Source organism: Armigeres subalbatus, chromosome 2, assembly GCF_024139115.2.
Source record: "Armigeres subalbatus isolate Guangzhou_Male chromosome 2, GZ_Asu_2, whole genome shotgun sequence".
Classification (NCBI taxonomy): domain Eukaryota; kingdom Metazoa; phylum Arthropoda; class Insecta; order Diptera; family Culicidae; genus Armigeres; species Armigeres subalbatus.
The window spans coordinates 271,200,054-271,221,508 of NC_085140.1; the positions used below are offsets into that span (position 1 = coordinate 271,200,054).

The 21,455-nt window shown below is 37.3% G+C and overlaps 2 protein-coding genes across 3 annotated transcripts; one reads left to right on the forward strand and one right to left on the reverse strand.

Annotated features, from left to right (window-relative positions):
• The first annotated feature begins 2,168 nt into the window (after positions 1–2,168).
• On the forward strand, positions 2,169–7,720 carry LOC134212224 (intraflagellar transport protein 57 homolog). The gene is made up of 3 exons (XM_062689885.1): positions 2,169–2,722; positions 5,554–6,286; positions 6,346–7,720. The coding sequence occupies exons 1-3, from the start codon at positions 2,405–2,407 to the stop codon at positions 6,504–6,506; spliced, it is 1,212 nt and encodes a 403-aa protein (XP_062545869.1). The 5' UTR covers positions 2,169–2,404; the 3' UTR covers positions 6,507–7,720.
• A 488-nt stretch (positions 7,721–8,208) lies between these two features.
• LOC134212225 (ubiquinone biosynthesis O-methyltransferase-like) lies at positions 8,209–12,599 on the reverse strand. 2 transcript variants are annotated; one of them, XM_062689886.1, is made up of 4 exons: positions 12,387–12,599; positions 9,184–9,321; positions 8,743–9,115; positions 8,209–8,687 (listed from the first exon to the last, which is right to left on the reverse strand). In XM_062689886.1, exons 1-4 carry the CDS (start codon positions 12,569–12,571, stop codon positions 8,415–8,417), a joined length of 969 nt encoding a protein of 322 aa, XP_062545870.1. In that variant the 5' UTR covers positions 12,572–12,599; the 3' UTR covers positions 8,209–8,414. The 2 variants fall into 2 exon arrangements, with proteins under 2 accessions (XP_062545870.1, XP_062545871.1); XM_062689887.1 differs by lacking the exon at positions 9,184–9,321.
• Positions 12,600–21,455: the final 8,856 nt, after the last annotated feature.

The window sequence follows — 21,455 nt, forward strand, 5'->3', positions numbered from 1 at the left end:
CGCAGCGAGCGAGATGGGCAGACCAGGTGCAAACGACTTGGCGAGCGTGGGGCGTATCCGAGGATGGAGAGATGCGGCCTCGAACCGTGTATTGTGGCGTCAAATTATTGATTCAGTGTTATCTGTTTAGATGTAGACTAAATAAATGAAATGAATGAAACCTTATTTATTCTGCAGGGCGGTTTGTATGTTTTGACCTTCCTAAAGATTTTTTTATTGGCCACGCCAAATTTGAACAACTTTTCATAACAATGACCAAATGCTTTCGTTTTTTTCACAGCACAAAGCCATAAATATGCTTAATGATCTGTATTGATGAAAATGTCAACATTCCATCAATGTTTTAGGATTTTTGGTTTTGAAATTATTGCCTCAATGTGGAGACACTTGATCCACCCACAAGTCACCTATCACAAAACAGATAGACATCATAGAACAAACAGAAAAATTCAAAGTGAACTCTTTGTGTATCAACAATCGACGAACGGCCCTCCCATCTATCCAAGGCGAAAAAAAGAAACAGAAAAGCATGCGCTGCTGCTCTTGCTTATATTCGTTGTTGAGAAAAGCTTGACTTCCACCACTAGGTTCGCTAGCGTTCCAAAATCAGGGAAGGACCACATTCCACGGCAAACATGGCTATATGTTAGGTGCACCCATACAAAAATTTGGCGAAAAGATTCAAAAAAATATAAATCTGTTCTCAGGCTTCTAATTTTTTGTAGATTTAACAGATTTGATCAAGGTTTGGCAGGAAAAAATATTTATTTCGTAGATATCATATAATATCCCCAAAATTTAAAGTTGCATGTGCTGTCGAGTTCAATAACAAAAATCGTTCATATATACGCACAGCAATTCAAAAATTCCGCGTATTTTGAAGGAAAAATATTTAAAAAATCTGAGGGCACCTTTTTAATTTAATCAAAGCAAGTTCTTGGAGAGGGATCAATTTCCCCCGAATATTTTAAAAGTCGATTTTTGACAGCACTCTAAAAAATCGATTGTGTATCAATAACAACAATAATTTAGGGATTGTCATATATCAGTAAAGTACTATATTTCTTAGAGAGTCTGTGTGGAAATCGTCTGTATGGAATACATCGGAAATCAGAAAATCAAGTCTCCCCTGTCTCCCCTAAGTAAAGATTTGCTATTCGTGTAATGCTTTCTTGGGCAATGCAATAATGGCAAGGATTTCGTTGGGGCACATTTGTTTCGGTTAACAGTTCCTCAAATATTACTACTTCTACACAAACAACTTATTCGAATGAATGCTTACTTTGAAATTGTGTGATTGGATCGAAATTATGTTCATAAATAGTGTATGTTTGCTGAAAAACGCAAATATTGTTGAGGTTGTCAACAACTGTCGCACCCTGCCAATGCCGTATTCTACCCTAAGTGGATTTTTTGTTCAAGCATGCTTAGGCCTAGAATAATTTTGGTGACGAACGAACTTCCTTATGTCTTTGGTGTGCTTCACGGTCGTGTGGTTGGTGGCGTCAGTCATCTAGGTGCATTTAGATTCCAGCCCTAGTATAAGACAACTTGTGAAAACAAGTGAAAAATTCTTCACTGGTCCACTGGGTGTTGTGTAAATGTCCATTGTTTAATGCTAAGTGATAAGTGATAAGCTGATAAGGAGAAGAATAAACAGCATGGGAACTGATCTTTCGATTTCAGCGGCCGCCTTGGTATGTGCAAACCACCTTCCTTTCGTGTTTTGCGGTATTTTTTATTGTATTGTGTTTTATCTATATACATAAAAATTAATTTCTGTCTGTCTGAACCTTATAGACTCCGAAGCTACTGAACCGATCGGCGTAAAAAATTATATGCAGAGGTTTTTGGGGTCGGGGAAGGTTCTTAAGATGGTTCGAGACCCCTCCCTCCTTTCGAAAGGGGGGCTCTCATACAAATGAAACCGAAATTTCTGCAAAACTCGAGAACTAATCAATTTTAGGCGAAGCGAAGTTCGTCGGGTCTGCTAGTTATACATATAATAAGAAGCACAATTAAAGCGATGTAAATTAAATAGTTAAATAACGTTCCATTTGGCTACTTCAACATAAAGAAGGATATTCGCTTCAATATTAATTAAATATCTAAGATAAGTTTGCTAAGCACCACCATTGAATGTCGTTTTACTCTACAGATTTCGATTCGTGCTGCTTCATGTGCCTGTACTGGAAGGCACGTGCTATCGTGCGTGCTATTTGTTCATGCGCATTACGACCCGTAATTCGGTGATATATTCGTTATGCTAAACCTTAGCAACGGAAACCTATTATTTGTTGTGGCCATTTAGTAGAGGCGTAGAGACGTTCACCACTCCATGAATTTGATGACAATAATTCATACTAGAAGTAGAATTGTAAATCCCCAGAAATAAAACCGAAAAATGTTCCGACATGAGTACGGGCTCGCTATGGACCGCGATCAAAACAGTGCATCGTACGTGTCATCTTTCCAGGCAGACGACCTAATGGAGAAGCTAAAGTTGCTAAACTATGAACGACTGTTGCTGAAAGAAATGAAAATGAAACAAATCAATCGCTACTATTTCCTGAAATCATTTAATCCCGGTGAGCAGTTCTTCATGTTTACGTCGATATGTGCCTGGTTGATTCGAAAGATTGGTAAAACATTTGATCAACCACAGGAGTTTGATGATCCCAATATGGTCATTTCGAGAATAATCCGAGTGTTGCAGGAAATGGTAAGATAATTTTTGCATCAACAACAAAAAAATATATGCCTTATAAATATTGTTTATAAGTATTGTTATTAATGAATATGGAAAAAAAGTACAGTAAGGAAATATTCTTTTCAAACCTTCATTACAATGAGTTTTAGCAAAAACCCAGTTTTCACTGATTCAGGATAGAATACTAAAAAATATACTCAAATACATGAAAAATACATATATAAAAATATGATCTACACTAATTGTATTAATGTTGTAATTAGCTTTCCATTTTTTTCGTTTTTTTATATTTCTTTATGTAGGACAATATTTCAATGCAATATTTCTTTTATGTATGAAAATATCTCTTTGTTGTGACTTATGTTTGTTATACAATATTATGTCTAAAAACTATAATTACATTTCACTGGAAATCTAAGCTCAGTTTCGATTATAGTTTTATCAATACTTTTACATATGCAATACCACTCAAACGCTAACCACCGTGCAACTTCGCTATAATAACTATATGTAGTACCGCCGGGAGTTGGTGGGACAAGTAGGACATGTCCTACGCATGAATTTGCCTGGGTGGGACAGTCAAAGCATTGTCCTACCCATGATTATAGTAATAACAAAGAAGTCATTGACTGGCATGTATGTTATCAAATGGTGATTTCAAAGTTAATCGGAGTTTTTAGAATAATCATAGACGTTTCTGGGATTCTAAAGGAATAGAGTACTGAATTCAGGACTTTAGGCACTCCCGGTAGCGCTCAGGATGTGTAAAGCAAGGATGTTTTCGATCGTTTAGTAATCTGGGTCCGATCATCTAAAAGTTTGGCAATAACTCATTCTACAGACTAAATTCCAATATGTGTTGTACGCTGGACTTTTAGCGTGAAGTTTGCAACTCTGCCTAACAAGTCATTCTTTGAATTCCACTAATAACGAAGTTAAAGCGCTAGTTGCAGTAACTTATAATAGATAACAAAATATCAATCATTTAGTTTCACGACATATTAGGCAGAGTTGAAAACCTTCGCACTAGAAGTTCACCATACTAGACATTTTGGAATTCAGCCGCTGGAATGAGTTATTGACAAACTTCTAAATGATCGAACTCTTTGGTCTAAAAATTTTCCAGAGGTAAAATAATAGTTGTTAACATCAGCAAATTTGGAAGGTTATGATAAATAAAGTACGTTTAAGGACAATCCTAGCGCAATCCATAACTAAATGCATTAGCGTTTTCAAGGGTACACAATTCAATACGAAAGTAACGCACAACTGTCATTTTTATTATTTCGCGCATGCTGCGATGCATTAAGTTTTGGGTTCCGTGAGGAGTGTCCTTAAATGGATTATTAGAAGCCCACGGAAAAAAGTTTTCTACAAACTTCAAAAGAATCATTGCAAACTAAAGAACTACAAACAGATTTGCTCCGTTATGAATTCTAAGCTCCCATAAAGATTGTCAGACAATCATACGATTTCTTGGATGTTTACTTTGAATCAGTAGATCCCTAAACATTTCTGAATGTTAATAAAAAGAAACAAATAAATTTATTAAATCCATTGAATATTTATACAAATTTCTGTGATCCATGACCACCTCCACCAGGTTGTAAAAGTGTTCAATAATCGTAAGAATTCAAAGATGTATGTCATTCATCTGAACAATCCTTACACAATCTTGGAAAAATAATATTTGTCCTGAAAATATTAGAAAATTTCTTAAATTATGTACCGTATTCTATCCGTAAAGATCCTTTCAAGTCAAGTCAAGTTATTTTTAGAAATGATTAAGTGATTAAGCATATATGTCTCATATTAATAGGGATGGACATGGGACAGTCGATGTTATGCTTTTATCCGCAATATTGGTAAAATGTGCATCGATTTTGGAGACAAACTCAGTGATCTTGTGGCAACCGCTTCAAGCAGGATGTCGTGGGTTCGAACGCAAGCTCTTTCCTTTCTTAATCTGTTTGTCTTAGTTCTTTCTTTGTTTCACGTTATACCGAAACGATTCCTACTGTTATACCTTCTAGACTAACAGCTCCAAAACTTCCCTTGGCACCTTTGAGAGGTCATGGAGATCTCTGCACCTCTGTGGTAACGGATGCAGTTCTCGGTGGAAACGGGTGGAAGAGATGCTACTCTTATACCAAAGTCTAGGCTTGTAGCACCCACGAATTTGTGCGAATCGATTTAAGCTAGAGCTAATACCAGAAACCGACTCAATTCGACATTTCCAATTTGTCCTACCCACAACTCGGAACGTGGCGCCTCTGTGTAGTACCGTAATCCGGGGAAACATTGATCTTTTTAACTTTCTCGTATACTTAGTACGTTCACTCCAAAAACAAACAAAAATATGGATCAAACAAGAAAATGAGATACTCAACACACAATTATTACAATTATAGGTACAAACTTAATTTGTTTTGTTATTATATGTGGTTTGAGTACCTATTCGACAGCTTGCTGTGAGTTGATTTTATGTTTCAAATTCAGGCGAAAGTTATATCATTCAGCAGCGAATTTAGTCAAGATTAATTACAAGATTAACTCACAATAAGTAATTGTATTCACAGAAAGTTTTAATTTATTTATTTCTTGAAATGGTTAATGATACCCTTGCGATAAAAGTTCCCCGGGTTACGGTACGATGAAATCATGCATTGATTTAAAAAAATATATTTTGTCAGTGATTGAGGAATACATTTAACAGCATTTATATATTAATTCATATTAATTTATTTCTATGATTCATATATATTTTTCAGTTTACAGCATTTATAATTTCCTTATCTTATCTAATAAAAACTATTTTAATTGAACAAAATAATACTTTTTAGGATGTGCCTACAGATTTCCAAACAAACAAACTCATTCAAGGAGCGGGACCGATCTGCGTCTACATAATGGACTGCCTTGCGACGCAGGCCTTGAAACTGACCAAATTCCAAATCAAACGACCAGAGTGCAGAAAAGAAGATGATCCGATGGTAGATTTGATCGAAAATGACTCGGAGATAATTTTGGAGAAAGTCGAAGAAGAACAAATGGCGGAAGCCAGCGAAGGAAGCGACGACGAAGGCAATGGGTTGTTCGATTTGAACTTCTCCGATCCGAAAAACCGCAAAATCACCAACAAAGAATACAAAATTGATTCCCTGACCGATAGTGAAAACTGGCGATTAGAACTGGAACGCGTGCTGCCGCAGTTGAAGGTGGTCGTCAAAACGGACCCTCGCGATTGGCGGGCGCATCTGGAACAAATGAGAAGCCTCCGGTCAAACATCGAAAGTGCCACCGACGAAACGGACAGTCAGCTGAAAAAGTTGCAAACGGATATCAGCTACGTGATGGAGAAAATTGAAAGTCGTGAAAAGCACTTGAACAACGATTTGAAGGATCTGATTCAGCAGTATAAGCGTATCCTGGTGGAGTATAACCAGGTGCACAATCAAATGAAAGCAATTGATGGTGAGAAAACGGAGAAGGAACACGACCTTTCAAAAATCACCAATGAGTTGGAGAACATTAAGATACAGATGGAACAGCGTGGAAACTCGATGACGGATGGAAGTAAGTCATGCATGAAAATTCGATAACAACGTATATATAACGACAAAATATAATTTTAGGTCCATTGATTAACATCAAGAAGGCAATTTTCAGAATCAAGGAGGAAATTTCCGACATGGATATAAAGATTGGTGTGATGGAGCATACACTGAATTCGGAGATTATCAAGCAAAGCGCTCAGTACGCAGAATTTGATTCGTTAGTTATGGCGGCCCATTAAAACAAAGATGTAAGAAAAAAATAAAGTGTTGAACTAGTTTTATAATGAAATAATTAATATTGAGCGTCTTAGGGGAAAATGTTACAAGGTTAAAATACTTCAAATTTCCATTTACTTCCGCTATATTCACTTATGTATCATCAGATACGCATTTCGTATTAACAAAACACTGAAGAAGTTTTCAAGTAGAAAACGAAATACGTATCTTATGATACATAAGTGAATATAGCGGAAGTAAATGGAAATTTGAAGTATTTTAACCTTGTAGATTTATACATTTTGAAAGCCCATCAATTTCTCTTTGTTACTAAATGATGTTTTTAGCAGTCAATGCAATTGGTCACTGTAAAACATGAGGTGTAAATAATAATACTTTATCATGGAAGGAACTACTTTGATTCCTAGGAACCTCATGAGAAAAGGAATTGAATATTTGTGCCGCCTTCATATTCTTATGGCAATATTCGATTCTCACGCACTCATTTGTCCTAAGCACCTCTAAGCACGTAAGGCCAAGTAAAAAACCTCCACCCTGAGCAGCGGTTGGATTTAGCCTAAACATTGGCTCAGGTCATTTTTTTTAGATTTTAGGTTTTATGCCATTCCATTAAAAATATCAAATTAATAGTTCACTTATCATAAGACAAGTTTGTACTTGAGTCGAGTCCAGTGCGAGACACTGAAGACGACCTTACTGTTGAGGTCGAAATACGTATTTGTCGAAGGTACAATAAAGTAGTGGAATTAAATGGAATAGTACAAACTCGTCTTATGACAAGTGAATACATTCCACTAAAAGCTTAAAATAATTTTCTTATCAAAACTAGTAGTATTATAACGGTGTTTTTCAATGAGTGTTTAGTTACAAGTAACTCTTAAAATTCTGTATAAAATCTCAACATAAAAAAAGGTGTTAATTATTATGAAATAAGAAACCAAGCAGAATTGTAAAAATCTAACAGCTTAGATAAATGCCAACAATTTTTTTGAGGTTTTATAGAAAAATGTAGTGAAATATGGGGTATCCTACGAAATACTTAAAGACGAAAAACCTTATGAATACTCATAAGGCTGTAACACATAAGGCTGTAAAGTATCAGATGGGTGAAACGTAAAATTGGTGGGATGCAATGGATCTCAAACGTACGATAGAGTACAAGTTGAGTAGGTAAATAGTGAATAATTAATAAAAACATGAAAAAATAAAGAATAAATATTTTTAAAAAAATCAATAAATAATAAAACGTAAAGAGTAAAGAATGAAGAATAAAAACTAGAAAAAATAAGAATAAAGAAGGAAGAAAGAAAAAGGGAGGTAGAAGAAAGAAGGAGAAAGAAAGAGGAAAATTGAAGAAATAGGAAGGAATAAAGAAGATAGAATAAAAAGTCAAAAAAGCTCTTTAGGGGAATGGATAACATTTTACGATCATTTTGCATGTTTTTGCATTGCCACCATTTTTGAAAAAAAGTTTTTGGTTTTGGAATTATTATTTTTTAGTTTTTTAAAAATCTGCCTTCCACGATTTTCTGCCTTTCGAGTTTTAGCCTTTTACTATGTCTGAAACTCGATTTGTGCAATTGCACAACATGTGAAAGATTTAGTTTGAAAAATGTATTGGAGGGTAGCCACTTCCTTCGGTGGGGTTCAATCCACCGAACCAGTACGCTAGACAGGTGCTTTCCCCACTAAGCTACTAGGCAATTCACTTTGATTATATTATTCAGCCTTTTGTTATTTTAGCCTTATGTAAGATTTTTACTTTTCAGCCTTTCGTGTTCAGCCCTATCAGGAAGTCCAAAAATCTGACATACGTTGGTGGGGTGTAAGCAGGTATACTACCTATGATAGGCCTAGCATCATGTTAATTCGTATTATGTTTTGCTGTCAAAAACGGATTCCGAAGTAAATCAACACCTGGTAGCATGCAACCCATAATTGCAACTGTCATCATCGATAAAACCCCACGAGTTGTACATTCGATCATAGAAAAAGCCTCGAACTCTTCGTGTTTTGCATCCATATCTGACGATTAGCTTGGAAATTGTATTCGGTGAGACAAACTTCTCGTAAAAGTGCGTTCCTTTTGGCAAGAAACTAAGAATGTACTCCGGTATTATGATGAAAAAGAGCCACGCCAGCATGGTTCGGTTCTCGGTAGTGATGAACAAAGACCCTCCAGGCTACAAGGAACAAAATCTGTTTAAATTTCATTTGCTATCAGAAAAATATTGTTACCTTCAAACAGCGGATGCATGCTTCCAGAATAGCTTCTTTTTCATCCACGTGTTCCAAAACTTCCGAACACACGACAGCATCATACGCGCCAGCGAACTCTTTCACGTGCTCCTCTACAGTAACGTCGTGGTACTCGATTAGATTTATCAATTCGCTAGATTTGGTTTCCAGATGATTTTTGGCCAGACGGATCATTTCCTTGCCCGGATCCACACCAACGACGTATGCCCCAAGTTTTGCAAGGTCTTCCGCAAGAATTCCTCCACCGCATCCAGCTTCAAGAATTCGAATTCCTTTAAGTGCACCAGGTTTCGAAATGTTAACTTTGGAGATTCGGCCTGTTTCGGCCAGACCTTCGACGACGAGAGGCACCCTGGAAAGCTTCCACAGGTTTAATAATAGCTACTTTTAAAATAGTTTTGGTTATCAAGTTATACTTACCTCACTTGATAGAAAGTATGAAGCATTTTCACCGGTCCTTTGGGATCCCACCACCATTCAACCATCTTTGCTAAATGATCGAGTTCCGTTTTGTTAACACTATCTTTCGGGGTAGCTTCCTTCGGGCGATTGTCATTCCTGTGGGGGAGCAAATCTTGGTTATAGCATTTGAACAATAAAAGCAACGTGTGTGTCTAAGATGCGGGTGGCTCTGCAATTCGCCAATTCTTACGGCAAATTAATTTGTCATTCGTCAGGTACAAAATAATTCAGTTACAGAATATGATATTATTTTTCTTTTTTACAATGATTAAATTGACGCGCAGTTCCCGTCGTGTGGTCTGTCAGTATTGTGGCATTGGCTACATCGAGGCGCATAGGCCGAATTCACCAAAAATAGGCACTATTTATCGATATCGAGGCATGTAACTGGCACACAACCAGAATACATTGAACATAATAGGCGAGACTGAAGATACTTGATCACCTCTTATAATTTCCGATTTCCAAAAATGAACAGCGGGTTTCGCAGCCAAAAATGAAAAGCCGATTGGTAAACTGTTGTCATTGACACATAATCGATTTTTTGGAGTTCTGCAAAAAATAAAATTTTACAATATTGGGAGGGGATGTATTGATTCAACTCCAAGAACTGACTGATAAAAGTAGAAGGTGCTCTGTTATTTTTTTAAATATATTTCATATAAAATATGTAGTTTTCCGACTTGCTCTGCGTATTCATGAAGGAGTTTTGTTATGGAATTCGACAAAGCATGCGATCTTAGAATTTGGGGAGACTATGTTCTCCTTTTTATAATATCTTATATCTAATCAATCAATAAATAAATATTGTTTCTAACCTAACCATTTATCAACAGATTGAATATTAAAAAATAGACACCTTAGAACAATAATTGTTTTTTCGTCAAATTCTTGTATGGGTGACTGATAGGGGAAGAGTCCCATATTAAGTAATCAAGTTAAAATCTAAATGTTCTAAAATTGTGAAAGAATGTTGACACTTTTATCAGTGAACATCAATTTGTATATTTACAGTTTTATCCTGTTGAGATCTTTCAACTCTACCCTTTGCACCACTCGTGCATTTGGTCAAAGTTAGGAGAAGTTATTCAGGTTTTTCGAGGTCACTTAAAAGATTTCTTAAAGGGTTCAAACACTCAAAACACACAAACACACTCCCTTCTTTCTTCATTCTTCCTTCCTTCTTTCTTCCTTCTTTCTTCCTTCTTTCTTTCTTCTTTCTTCCTTCTTCCTTCCCTCTTCCTTATTTCTTTCTTCCTTCTTGTTTCCTTATTTCTTTTTTCCTGGTTTCTTCCTTTTTCCTTTCTTTCTTCTTTCTTTCTTCTTTCTCCCTTATTTCTTCTTTTTTCTTCCTCCTTTCTTCCTTTTTTTCTTCCTTCATTCTTCCTTCTTTCTTCCTTCTTTCTTCCTTCTTTCTTCCTTCTTTCTTCCTTCTCTCTTCCTTGTTTCTTTCTTCTTTTTATGTCTTTCTTCTTCCTTCTTTCTTCCTTTCTACCTTCTTTTTTCCTTCTTTCTACCTTCTTTCTTCCTTCTTTTTTCCTTCTTTCTTTCTTCTTTCTTCCTACTTTCATGCTTCTTTCTCCCTTCTTTCTTCAGCAAGAAATCCAGAATCTGTTAAGCAGTGAGTGAGCCTGAAGTTTCTTTTCTTCAATAAATCGTGAAATTGATCAAAAATAAGCAATTGCTTACTGAAACTTTTTTAAAGTTTATTGCGTGCGCCGAAAGAAAGTTTTCCAGGTTGAGAATAGAAAGTGAAACTGGTGAGTTTTCCCCAGCACGTTGTGCTGACCCTGAGAGATTTGAAGAGGTGAGCTGGCTCGGGACGTGAGGACGTCCATGCCACAGACGAATGGTCGTCATTGGTAGTTGCAGCATCGATTACCATCAGATTCGACATCTAGCACCATCTGTTGACATTGTCGTACTAAACATCATTTTGTGCAACATACACACGAGGTGGTGATAAAGTAGCTAAGCGATTAATTTCTTATGAAAATATTCTAGCTGGTACGTCTGTTTGTTTGTGATATATATATTACTTTGGGTATAAAGGGAAACAATTTTCATTTCTTCATTGAGATGATCCACAGCCTTGAACTGAAAGTCTCTCTAATGATGTTTATGAAGAAAAAAACCTTCTATAGCGTTACGTAATTGCGAATAACCCCTTATGGTGTACAAACTTGCTGATAACAGCAGGAAAAATACTTAATGTACCTACTATCCGTATCTACAAACTTATCTTCTTCGTTGAGTTTACGGCATTCATTCACACCTGTTGCCAAGACTGCACTGCTGGAAAGTTTGGGAAACATATTATGGCAGCGAAATATTTTTTAAGAAATTGGAACATGGTGGCGTAAAACGGGCACGTTCTGATGTGGGTAATATGGGACCGTATGAAGTATACATTCATTTTTTCCCCGATTTTTTTTTGAGGAGTTTTCATTATTCACCTCCGAAAACGCCAAGCATTCATTAAAAAATTCGAATTTCCGAGTTTTGTTCAGACCAATTGCATTTTTGAGTGATTTTTATTGATGTGGCATGCTTTTTGAGTAAAATCATTGTGAGTGAGCAATAGTTTATTAATTATCCAACATTTTTATTCCAAAAGGCACATTTTATAGATGCTAAGCCTATGAATACAATTCATCAACTAAATTCATTGTTTTAAGCTTAGCTTCTTAACATGTCCGTTTACCCACACACTATGTCCATTTAACCCGCATACTTTTAAACCGGGATTTTTTCGTCCTGATTTTCATTGTCATAAAAAACACAAAACTTGATTGATTTCCACTAAATTGACTTCAAGCCATCGTAGTGCTTCAATTTAAGATTCACGTAACTGGTTTAGGTCCCCAATATTGACGCGATTCCTTAGGGTGTCCATATTACCCCCGGCCCCCATTTTTTTCTTAATATTAGTAACAATAACAATTCATAACATGCTGAAATGTGAACTGGAAGCCAAATACGTAAAGTTGGTTACTGTTCCGGCTCATCATCACAACTTCAATACCCACCTTTTTCAAAATTAATAAATGAAACACGTTTCTTTTTTTCAATGATTTTTCAACAGTGAATACAAACTCTAGCAGCAAAAAAACGACGAACGACTATTCATATCATAAATAAATGTAAACCTTTCTACTTACAGTCCAATAATGAGACAACTAAAGTGTGCCTTCAATGCATTCGCCGCCACATTTAGTCTCAAAATTTTGACTATACTTCCAAATATTTTGAATACTAAGCTCAGAACTATGTATAACCCGTAGTAGGCACTCATCTTGCCGGTATCGATGCGAACAACAACTAAAAACGAGACTAACTGCTGCATGAAAAGGGAGCTTCAACTATTCTGTCGATTTCAGCATGATGTCATAGAGGAATGATGCTTGGCTTACGATAGTGTGTATGTTGTACGGAGTAGCTATATGTGGATAGGGTATATGGTGCAAAATCAGTCATATAATGCACAAACTTTATATGAAAAGTATGAGCATGCTAAATTTTGTCAGACATGTACATATATTCCGTATTATGGAAAGATTAATAAATTTTGAATATTTGACTATATGTGTTTAGTTTTAAGCTAGGCAATGCGTACCATTGATACTTCGTCTACCTGAAGGAATAAAATAGACCCCATTGAGTGGTACTTAGCCTTTTGCCCAGCAACTCCTATCCCTGACTCCTCGTGGTGTAGGCTGGGGTATGAGCAATAGACCCTTTTATGATTTCAAAAAGTAGGTATCAAAAACTCAACCGGTCAGCCCAGAATTCTTATGCTAAAATTAGCCTTCTGTCAAATTTTAAGCTAATTCCGCTAATTCGATTAAACAAGGTGGTTCAAGTCGATTTAGTGCTTTTGGGCTATTCTCAATTTTGAAAAAAAAATCTAACAAGAGATATAAACGCCGGAAATCATCGCAACAACCTCTAAACAGATGGTTTTTGTGTGCTCTATACAAGTGTACTGTATCGATTTGTTCCGTTTATGTTTTGGCCATATTAAAGCGATTTTCGAGTGCATAAAAACACTGTTTCCTAAAAGACGTTATTGTTCTCTTGTCATAAGACGAGTTAATACAATCCCATTGAATTCCACCACTTAATTGTATCTTGACAGATACGTATTTCGACCTCAACAGTAAGGCCGTCTTCAGTGTCTCGTACTTGAAGAAATCATATCGTGTAAATTTATGACAAAAGTTCAGCTTCTAATTTTTAAGGATTTAACGGTAAACCGCACATTGGCAATTATTACTCAAATGTCCAGGAAAAAAGAGGAATAATAATATAATAAATTGGCAATAATTTGTAATAAATTTGAGAATTTAGCAGATCATCGTCCAAGTGCCAGTGATGAACTCTTATCAAAACTATGCACAATGGACGGTCCTCCGTAAATTCAGGGGGTTTGGAATTTATGCTCGTTTGTTTACGTTTTATTTATTTATTTATTTATTTCTATCATCAGCGTAAAGTTGTACAGATGTTTCTTAGCTATACTAGGTTTTGTATTCTTGACTTATAGGCAGTGGTGGAGATACTCGCTTCACGAGTAAGAAATGAGTATAATTGGGCCTACCAAAAATGCTACACTCGCGCGAACCTACTGTCTGCATTTTTCTGGTGCTTACTTTGTTCGCGAGTAAAGACAAAAAGCAGGGCAGTATTTTGTTCGTTGGTAAAATCACGGTCGCGAGTATTTGTGGTTAATTCGAATAGAATGGATACATTTGACTTGACATAAACATATTCTCAATCCAGTTGAAACCCGGAATTGGGAGTTGGATTTTTCTCACAATCCGTACGATAAACATAACTTCGGAAGTGGTGCGCTGTTTTCATATCGCGAAGCGCTATTCAGCGCACCACTTCCGAAGTTAGGTTTAACGTACGGATTGTGAGAAAAATCCAACTTCGCTAGCACCCAATTTCGGGTTTCAACTGGATTGAGTATAATAACAATAAACAGCTGTTCTCTTGCTCGAACATCCTTGAAAAACCTGTTCCGAGGTTGTTTTATGACTTTTGGCAAATTAACCCGAATGACTCGCGAAGCTTCACAAACATTTTTCGGGGTTCGTTTTTTTGTTTTCTCTGCGAGTAGTAGGTAGGCAAGAAAAAGGCAAAACAAATGTTCGCGAGTATTTCGCATTGCCTACTTCTCGTTTTGTGAGTAAGGTTCACATATTTCCACCACTGCTTATAGGCCTCTTTACTAATATTAAAATTAAACACGTGACTTAGACTTACTTCATTAAACATGCGGCAGCACATGTTCCACGGCACATTGTATCCATAGTTTGTACGGTGAGTAGACTCAGCAAGAAGCGTGTAATGCCGTAGATGTCTTCGAGGCACGTTGATGTGTACTTTAGCTAGGAGAAAGCCATAGTCTACATCTCCAGCAAGAATTCCGAACACGAAGAGTCTTTGAAGAAGTTTTCTTCTGGCAGCTAGCGATTGCAGATTTATTTATTCTTCGTAGGGGGGCAAGCTAGCCGTATTGTTCCAAGGTAGTACCCGGAGAGCATACCTGATGAAGTTTCGTTGAAGCGCTTCGATTCTGTTAGTCAATGTTGTATGAAAGGGTGCCCATACAACGACTGCATATTCTAGCAGACTGCGGACGAGAGCACAATACAACGCTTGTCGTTTTCAATGTCGTTTTGGAGAACGCAGCAATCCAACCTAGTCTCAATTTCACGATATATCTTCACGTAAAAAATAACCTTATATGTTATGCCAAAAAACCATTCGAAAATACTTGAACCGTTTGTTTGAGAAACTGCATATGTAACATTTTTGGCCAAAGTGAGATTTTTATATATTCTGAATCCTCGTCCAAAAATACGTATTCTGGAAAAAATACGAAAAAAAAATTTGTTCAGGAATGTATGAAATTTTTTCGTTTGTTTGAGAAACTACATATGTCCACGCACTTTGAAGAGCAATTATGCAGTCCTGCTTACAGTTTTTGCACTGGAAGTGCAACAGGGTGTTGAGTTTTGCCAAAAACTATTGATCTGTGTCGAAGAAATGGAAAGATTCTGTGCTAAATTGTTCAAAACAATTTTTTGTTCAATCAAAGTTAATTGCCTATTTCCGGGGATTAAACCACCCGACTTGGACATTAATTTACAATGTTGTGAAAACTCATATGTGGAAGATATTGATTTGGAAAATGTATTGGAGGTAACCACTTTCCCTTCGATGGGACTCGAACCCATGATCCTTCAGTACGCTAGACTGGTGCTTTAACCAACTAAGCTACGAAGGACCTCCGTCGCCCTTCGCAACCTAGCGGCGCTGAAAATATTGTATACTATCATAGTACACTATTGTCACAATAAAGAATCACTTTGACACCGGGACAGAGAGGGAGTGCTTTTATCAAGATCGAATCTCTACAATGGCGACGAGGATGAAGCGGATCTGAAATATCTGCCATGAAATATACTCCGTTGATGAAGATGAACGCATTGAAAAAAAGTAAAGTAAAGCGATGAAGAATGAAATTTTCGAGAATATAATTTGGATGTTAACTACTAACTAACCACTTCCTACTACTAAGTATATTTGCTTGTCAATCATAAGAATTGGATAACGAATTCCTTGACAGAATAACGTGAATGCTGCAGTTGTATTTTGTTCAAAGAATTGTACTTTTGTACACATATATAATCCAGTCTATATATATATATATATATATGTATATATATATATATTATTACATATGTAGGGGATGTTACTAATAGTCCCAGTCCATACGAGTCAAATATAGGAGATTCCGTATCTCAGTCTATTTGAAATAAGGAGAAAAAATAAAATGCAGGGAACACTACGAGTGATTCCAGTCCATTAATAGCAAATACAGGAGATTCACAATCTCAGTCTATTTGGAGAGATTACATGAAAATAAAAACAACGAAATACATAAAAAGAGACAAAATGTAGGGAAAGCACTCAGAGTTATTCCAGTCCAGGAGTTGGACCGATTTGTACTAAAAGGCAAGACATTACGAATAACTGCAGTCCAAATAACGAAATAAAACTACAAATTACCAACTAGGTTTTGTTGAGATTATCAGAGATTATTATAACTGAGCTTTATATGATGAAACAGCACCATAAATAAATGTGAAACCATTTTCGAAAAAGTTGATTAATAACAAAATATGTGAGTGAGTCGTTTGAGTGAAAAAAAAATGTTTCCTCAGATGACTATTGGAGAAAAAGATAGATACATTGTCATATACGGGTATTGTCAAACGCAGTGTGGATTTTAGAGTCTGTCTCCAGTGCGTGTGGAGATTGCCCCTGGAGACAGTCCAGTCCTGCGCGCGTTCTCCCAAGTCAATCACCATACCGCCATCTTCGTCTGCCACATCGCCATTCAGGTGTTCTTCGTAGTGCTGCCGCCACCTTTAGATCACCTTACGTTCGTTCGTAAGAAGGTTCCTGTTTATGTCCTTACACATATCACGGCACGTGGCCCTTACGTGAACGGTTCAACTTCTCATAGAACTTTCGTGTGTTATTAGCGCAGTACAGTTGCTTCGTCTCTACACGGTCTCGATCTTCCTGCTGGCGCTTTTTCCTCCGAAAAGTCGAGCTTTGTCTGTTCCGCGCTCGTTTGTATCGCGCCTCGTTCGCCCTCGTGCGGTGTTGCAGCAATCTCGCCCATGCTGCATTCTTCTCCTCAACTAACTGCTCACATTCGCCGTCATACCAGTCGTTTCTCTGATCCGGGGACACCGTGCCTAGTGCAGCGGTTGCGGTGCTTCCAATGGCGGATCGAATATCTCTTCAGCCATCTTCAAGAGACGCTGCGCCTGGCTGCTCTTCCGTTGGGAGTGCCACTTTCAGCTGCTGCGCGTAGTCTTGGCCTAGTCTACCGTCTTGTAGCCGCCCAATGTTTAGCCGCGGCGGACGACTCCGAGTTTTGAGCGCAGACATACTGCAACGAGGTAGTGGTCGGATTCAATATTCGCACTGCGGTAAGTGCGGACGTTCGTGATGTCGGAGAAGAATTTACCGTCGATTAGAACGTGGTCGATTTGGTTTTCCGTTTCTTGGTTAGGTGATCTCCATGTGGCCTTGTGGATATTTTTGCGGGGAAAGAAGGTGCTTCGGACTACTATTCCGCGGGAGGCTGCGAAGTTTATGCATCGTTGGCCGTTGTCATTCGATACGGTGTGCCGATTATCCGGTCCGATGGCCGGTCTATACATTTCCTTTCTTCCTACCTGTGCGTTCATGTCACGGATGACGATTTTGACGTCCCGCAGTGGGCATCCATCGTATGTCTGCTCCAGCTGTGCGAGAACGCTTCTTTCTCGTCGTCGGGTCTCCCTTCGTGTGGGCCAGTGCACGTTGATGATGCTATAGTTGAAGAAACGGTCTTTAATCCTCAGCTTGCATATCCTTGCGTTGATTGGCTTCCACCCAATCACGCGTTGGCGCATCTTATACCCAGCACTATGAAGCCGGTTCCCAGCTCGTTGGTGGTGCCACAGCTTTAGTAGAAGGTAGCCGCTCGAAGTTGCGGGGATGTAATTCATCGTAAATCATCCTGTCGCAACCTGCGAAACCTAGCGACTTGCAGTTCCATGTTCCAAGCTTCCAATCGTACTCTGAAACAAATCGTCAAGGAATTCCGAATGATTCCAAAACAAATATTCGAACGACTCCGGAAGAATGCCGAAGAAAATCAACGCGAGATTCTGAAACAAACCCTTCATGGATAATGAAGGGTATCCCCCACAGATTCCCAAGGGTATCCCTCAGCGACACCAAAAGGAAACCAGTGTGAATTCTTCTGAATTCCTGTTGGACTACTTCAATGATCCTGTTGTTCATATCAAGCTTACTATGATGCTTTCAAATCAATTAGCTATTGCCTTTCCAAAATTAATAGCAAGTGTAATTTCAATATCCTTCAGGAATCTCTCTCAGAAATGATAATCAAGCTCATTTGTCTTCAACTCATTTCATTGTGATAGGGAATATGACAGATTACTCTTTTGTTTTCAAACTTTTTCAGTAATGTATTATGCTATATGTTGAAAAATGATATCACTGCTAACTAACTTTTCAAATCCTAGGGGGGCTAATTTTTTTCTAGGGGGGCTAAGCCCGAAAAGGAGAATAAAATTAGCCCACAGAGATTTGGTCTGCTCAACCAGGGAAAGTTTTTGGTTTCATAATCCACATCCTTCCGGGATGGGAACGAGTCATGGGCCATGTTAAGTTGTAAGTTGGGGTCGGTACTAAACAACACGTACATTAAAAGGGATTTTTATTATTTCATGATTAAAAATAAATTACTTTTATTCATTCGCAGAAGGTATTGGCAATTAAATGATACTCAATCAGCAATGGTGCTAATATCCATTTTCAGGGCTGGTAGCGATGGATGCCGTTCAAAATAGTGACTTTAGTGACCAACGATGACAAAAAAGTGACCAAATAGTGACTTTTCAATTGCAGAAAAAGTGACCAAATAGTGACTTTTAGATGTTGTTTTGAACCGGGTGTAGAACTACAAGTTGCATTAGCATTGTTACGGTATAATTCGTAGATTGCAAACTAGTGTGTTATTTTTGAAATCCTTATGTAGAATGCTATCAGAAATCAAGAAAAGGCAAAAACAATAAAAGCATGATGATTACTGCTACTGGCCACGCCCATCTTCATCGTAAGAAGGGAGAGGATGAAAGCAGTCTGCGACGCTCTCATGAGTTTCACACAATTATGTGGATGATTATAACAACATTTGTTTTTTAGTATGAGCTCGAAGTTACAGCTAAAGAATTATGTAAATTTATCTTATAGATTCCTAGACTATTTGGACTCACAAAGTTTATAAATAATTGGTATGATCATTTGATTGAAAAAATACAAAATAATGAAGAAATTTTTAAAATACGATTTTACCTGTTATTGAACTATGGTTTAATAACAAATTTAAATGAAGTTTTTACCGTGGCATTCTGAGGAAAATTTTGAAAATCCAAAAACCAATCCAAAAATTCTAATAAACTTTAATTTCTAAATGGCAGACTTTAGTATTAAAGTTAATTAAAAATATGTGGCCAAAAAATCTCGAGTTAAAAAATCTTTTAAATCTAATTAGTTTTTTGGTTTTGTTTTAGATTTAAAAACTCCGACCAATTCATTCACCTCCACACTAGTTTTTTGGGTATCTTTTCTTAATTGTTAATAAATAGAATCACTTTTACATTTTTTTCGAGACTTATCTCGAAGGGTCGCAAGGCGGATTTAACAATCATAAACGGATTTAACAACCATTTAACATTAACATTATTGCTCATTATTCTACGCAGACTACGTGGTTCTGGTACCAAAACTCCTAAATTCTGAATTCTTTACTTGAGGTTCGCATTTCGCATTTTAACAAAATTCGTGAAAAAAAGATCATAGTTGACATGAATCGGGAATAACCTGACGATTTCCACAACACACTTGTAACTTTTTGGGTGCATATTTCCCTAATTTAATATATTGCTACCAGATCCACATTTGATTTAATTGATCATGGGTAAGATGACCGTGCACTTTGTAGTTCCACAGATAACAGATATTTAGGCTGGTATATCATACGTGTGTAAATATCCGCAACCGTTGATTCAAATGCATCGAACATTTAAAACGCGATTGGCAATCGTTTGGAGATGGCGCGATGATCATTACTGTGTAAAACGCAGCCTTAATACAACTGTCAAACATATTGGCTGCGTTCGACGGTTATTTATCAGTTGCGTTCGTATGTACTGCCGCAATCAGTTGAGTAGATGGCAGTAGTGAGTCAACGTATATCATTTCAAAAGTTTACACATGATTTTCAATAAAATTTGTTCTAGCTTAAATATCTGTTATCTGTGGTAGTTCCGTGATTGACCAGAACAATCGTAATTGCACAGTGAACCAATGGTTGGAAGCATGGGATTTGCTCTCCAACCTCAATGTACGCAGTCCGAGAGCTCTTGTATTTTAAATGGTCAATACCGGCGCTGGTCACGTCCTCACGGTCTATCGAGGATGGGAAGGAATTGATGATGCAGTCACTCGCCCACTGTAAGCCGAGAACGCCTCTAGACTCGCCACGAGTTCATGCGGAATTTTATTGAAATCTAGGGGTTTTCATGGCATAGGTTTGTCTTGGTTAAAGCACAGATAACAGATATTTAAGCTAGAACAAATTTTATTGAAAATCATGTGTAAACTTTTGAAATGATATACGTTGACTCACTACTGCCATCTACTCAACTGATTGCGGCAGTACATACGAACGCAACTGATAAATAACCGTCGAACGCAGCCAATATGTTTGACAGTTGTATTAAGGCTGCGTTTTACACAGTAATGATCATCGCGCCATCTCCAAACGATTGCCAATCGCGTTTTAAATGTTCGATGCATTTGAATCAACGGTTGCGGATATTTACACACGTATGATATACCAGCCTAAATATCTGTTATCTGTGGTTAAAGGGTTATTGCTAATGTGGTAGTGATGGAAAGGTGGTATGTGTAAGTTGGACAACAGAAACGAGCTTTGTCGCTCAGATATCGAACCGCCAGAACTAGTCAAGATGTAACGTAGAAGATAGAAATAGAAAGGGCATGGGATTGAACCCACGACCTTTTGCGTAAGAGGCAGAAGTGGTAGCCATACCATGACCACCAAGCCCGTTAACACATTTGATTTGGTTGATCATAATACCTAGGAACAAATGATTTTTATTTTGAACTTTTTTACAACAGTGACTTTAGTGACCATTTTCCGAAAAATAGTGACTTTAGTGACTTTTGGATGCAAATAGTGACTTTTTAGTGACTAGACTTAAAAAGTGACTCGCTACCAGGCCTGCATTTTAGATTAGAAAATTTCGCCGTAAATGTTTTAGAAAAGTCCGAAAAAAATAATTTCCAGAAGAATATTTCAATATACATTATATTATACTTTGGTTTTTACTTTCTGAGAAATTAACGAGACTTGCAGCCCAAGGCTGGCTCATCTCGGGGTGAATTGTTTCCCATTTTTGTGATTTTTTCAGCAGTAAGCACACATGTTAGTAATATGAGGCAACGAAATTGGTGCTGCATTTCTTTGTTTGACGATAAGATGAATATATTTTCAATGACCTGGAAAACGGGACAGTTCCCCTAAAATAGCACATTTAGCC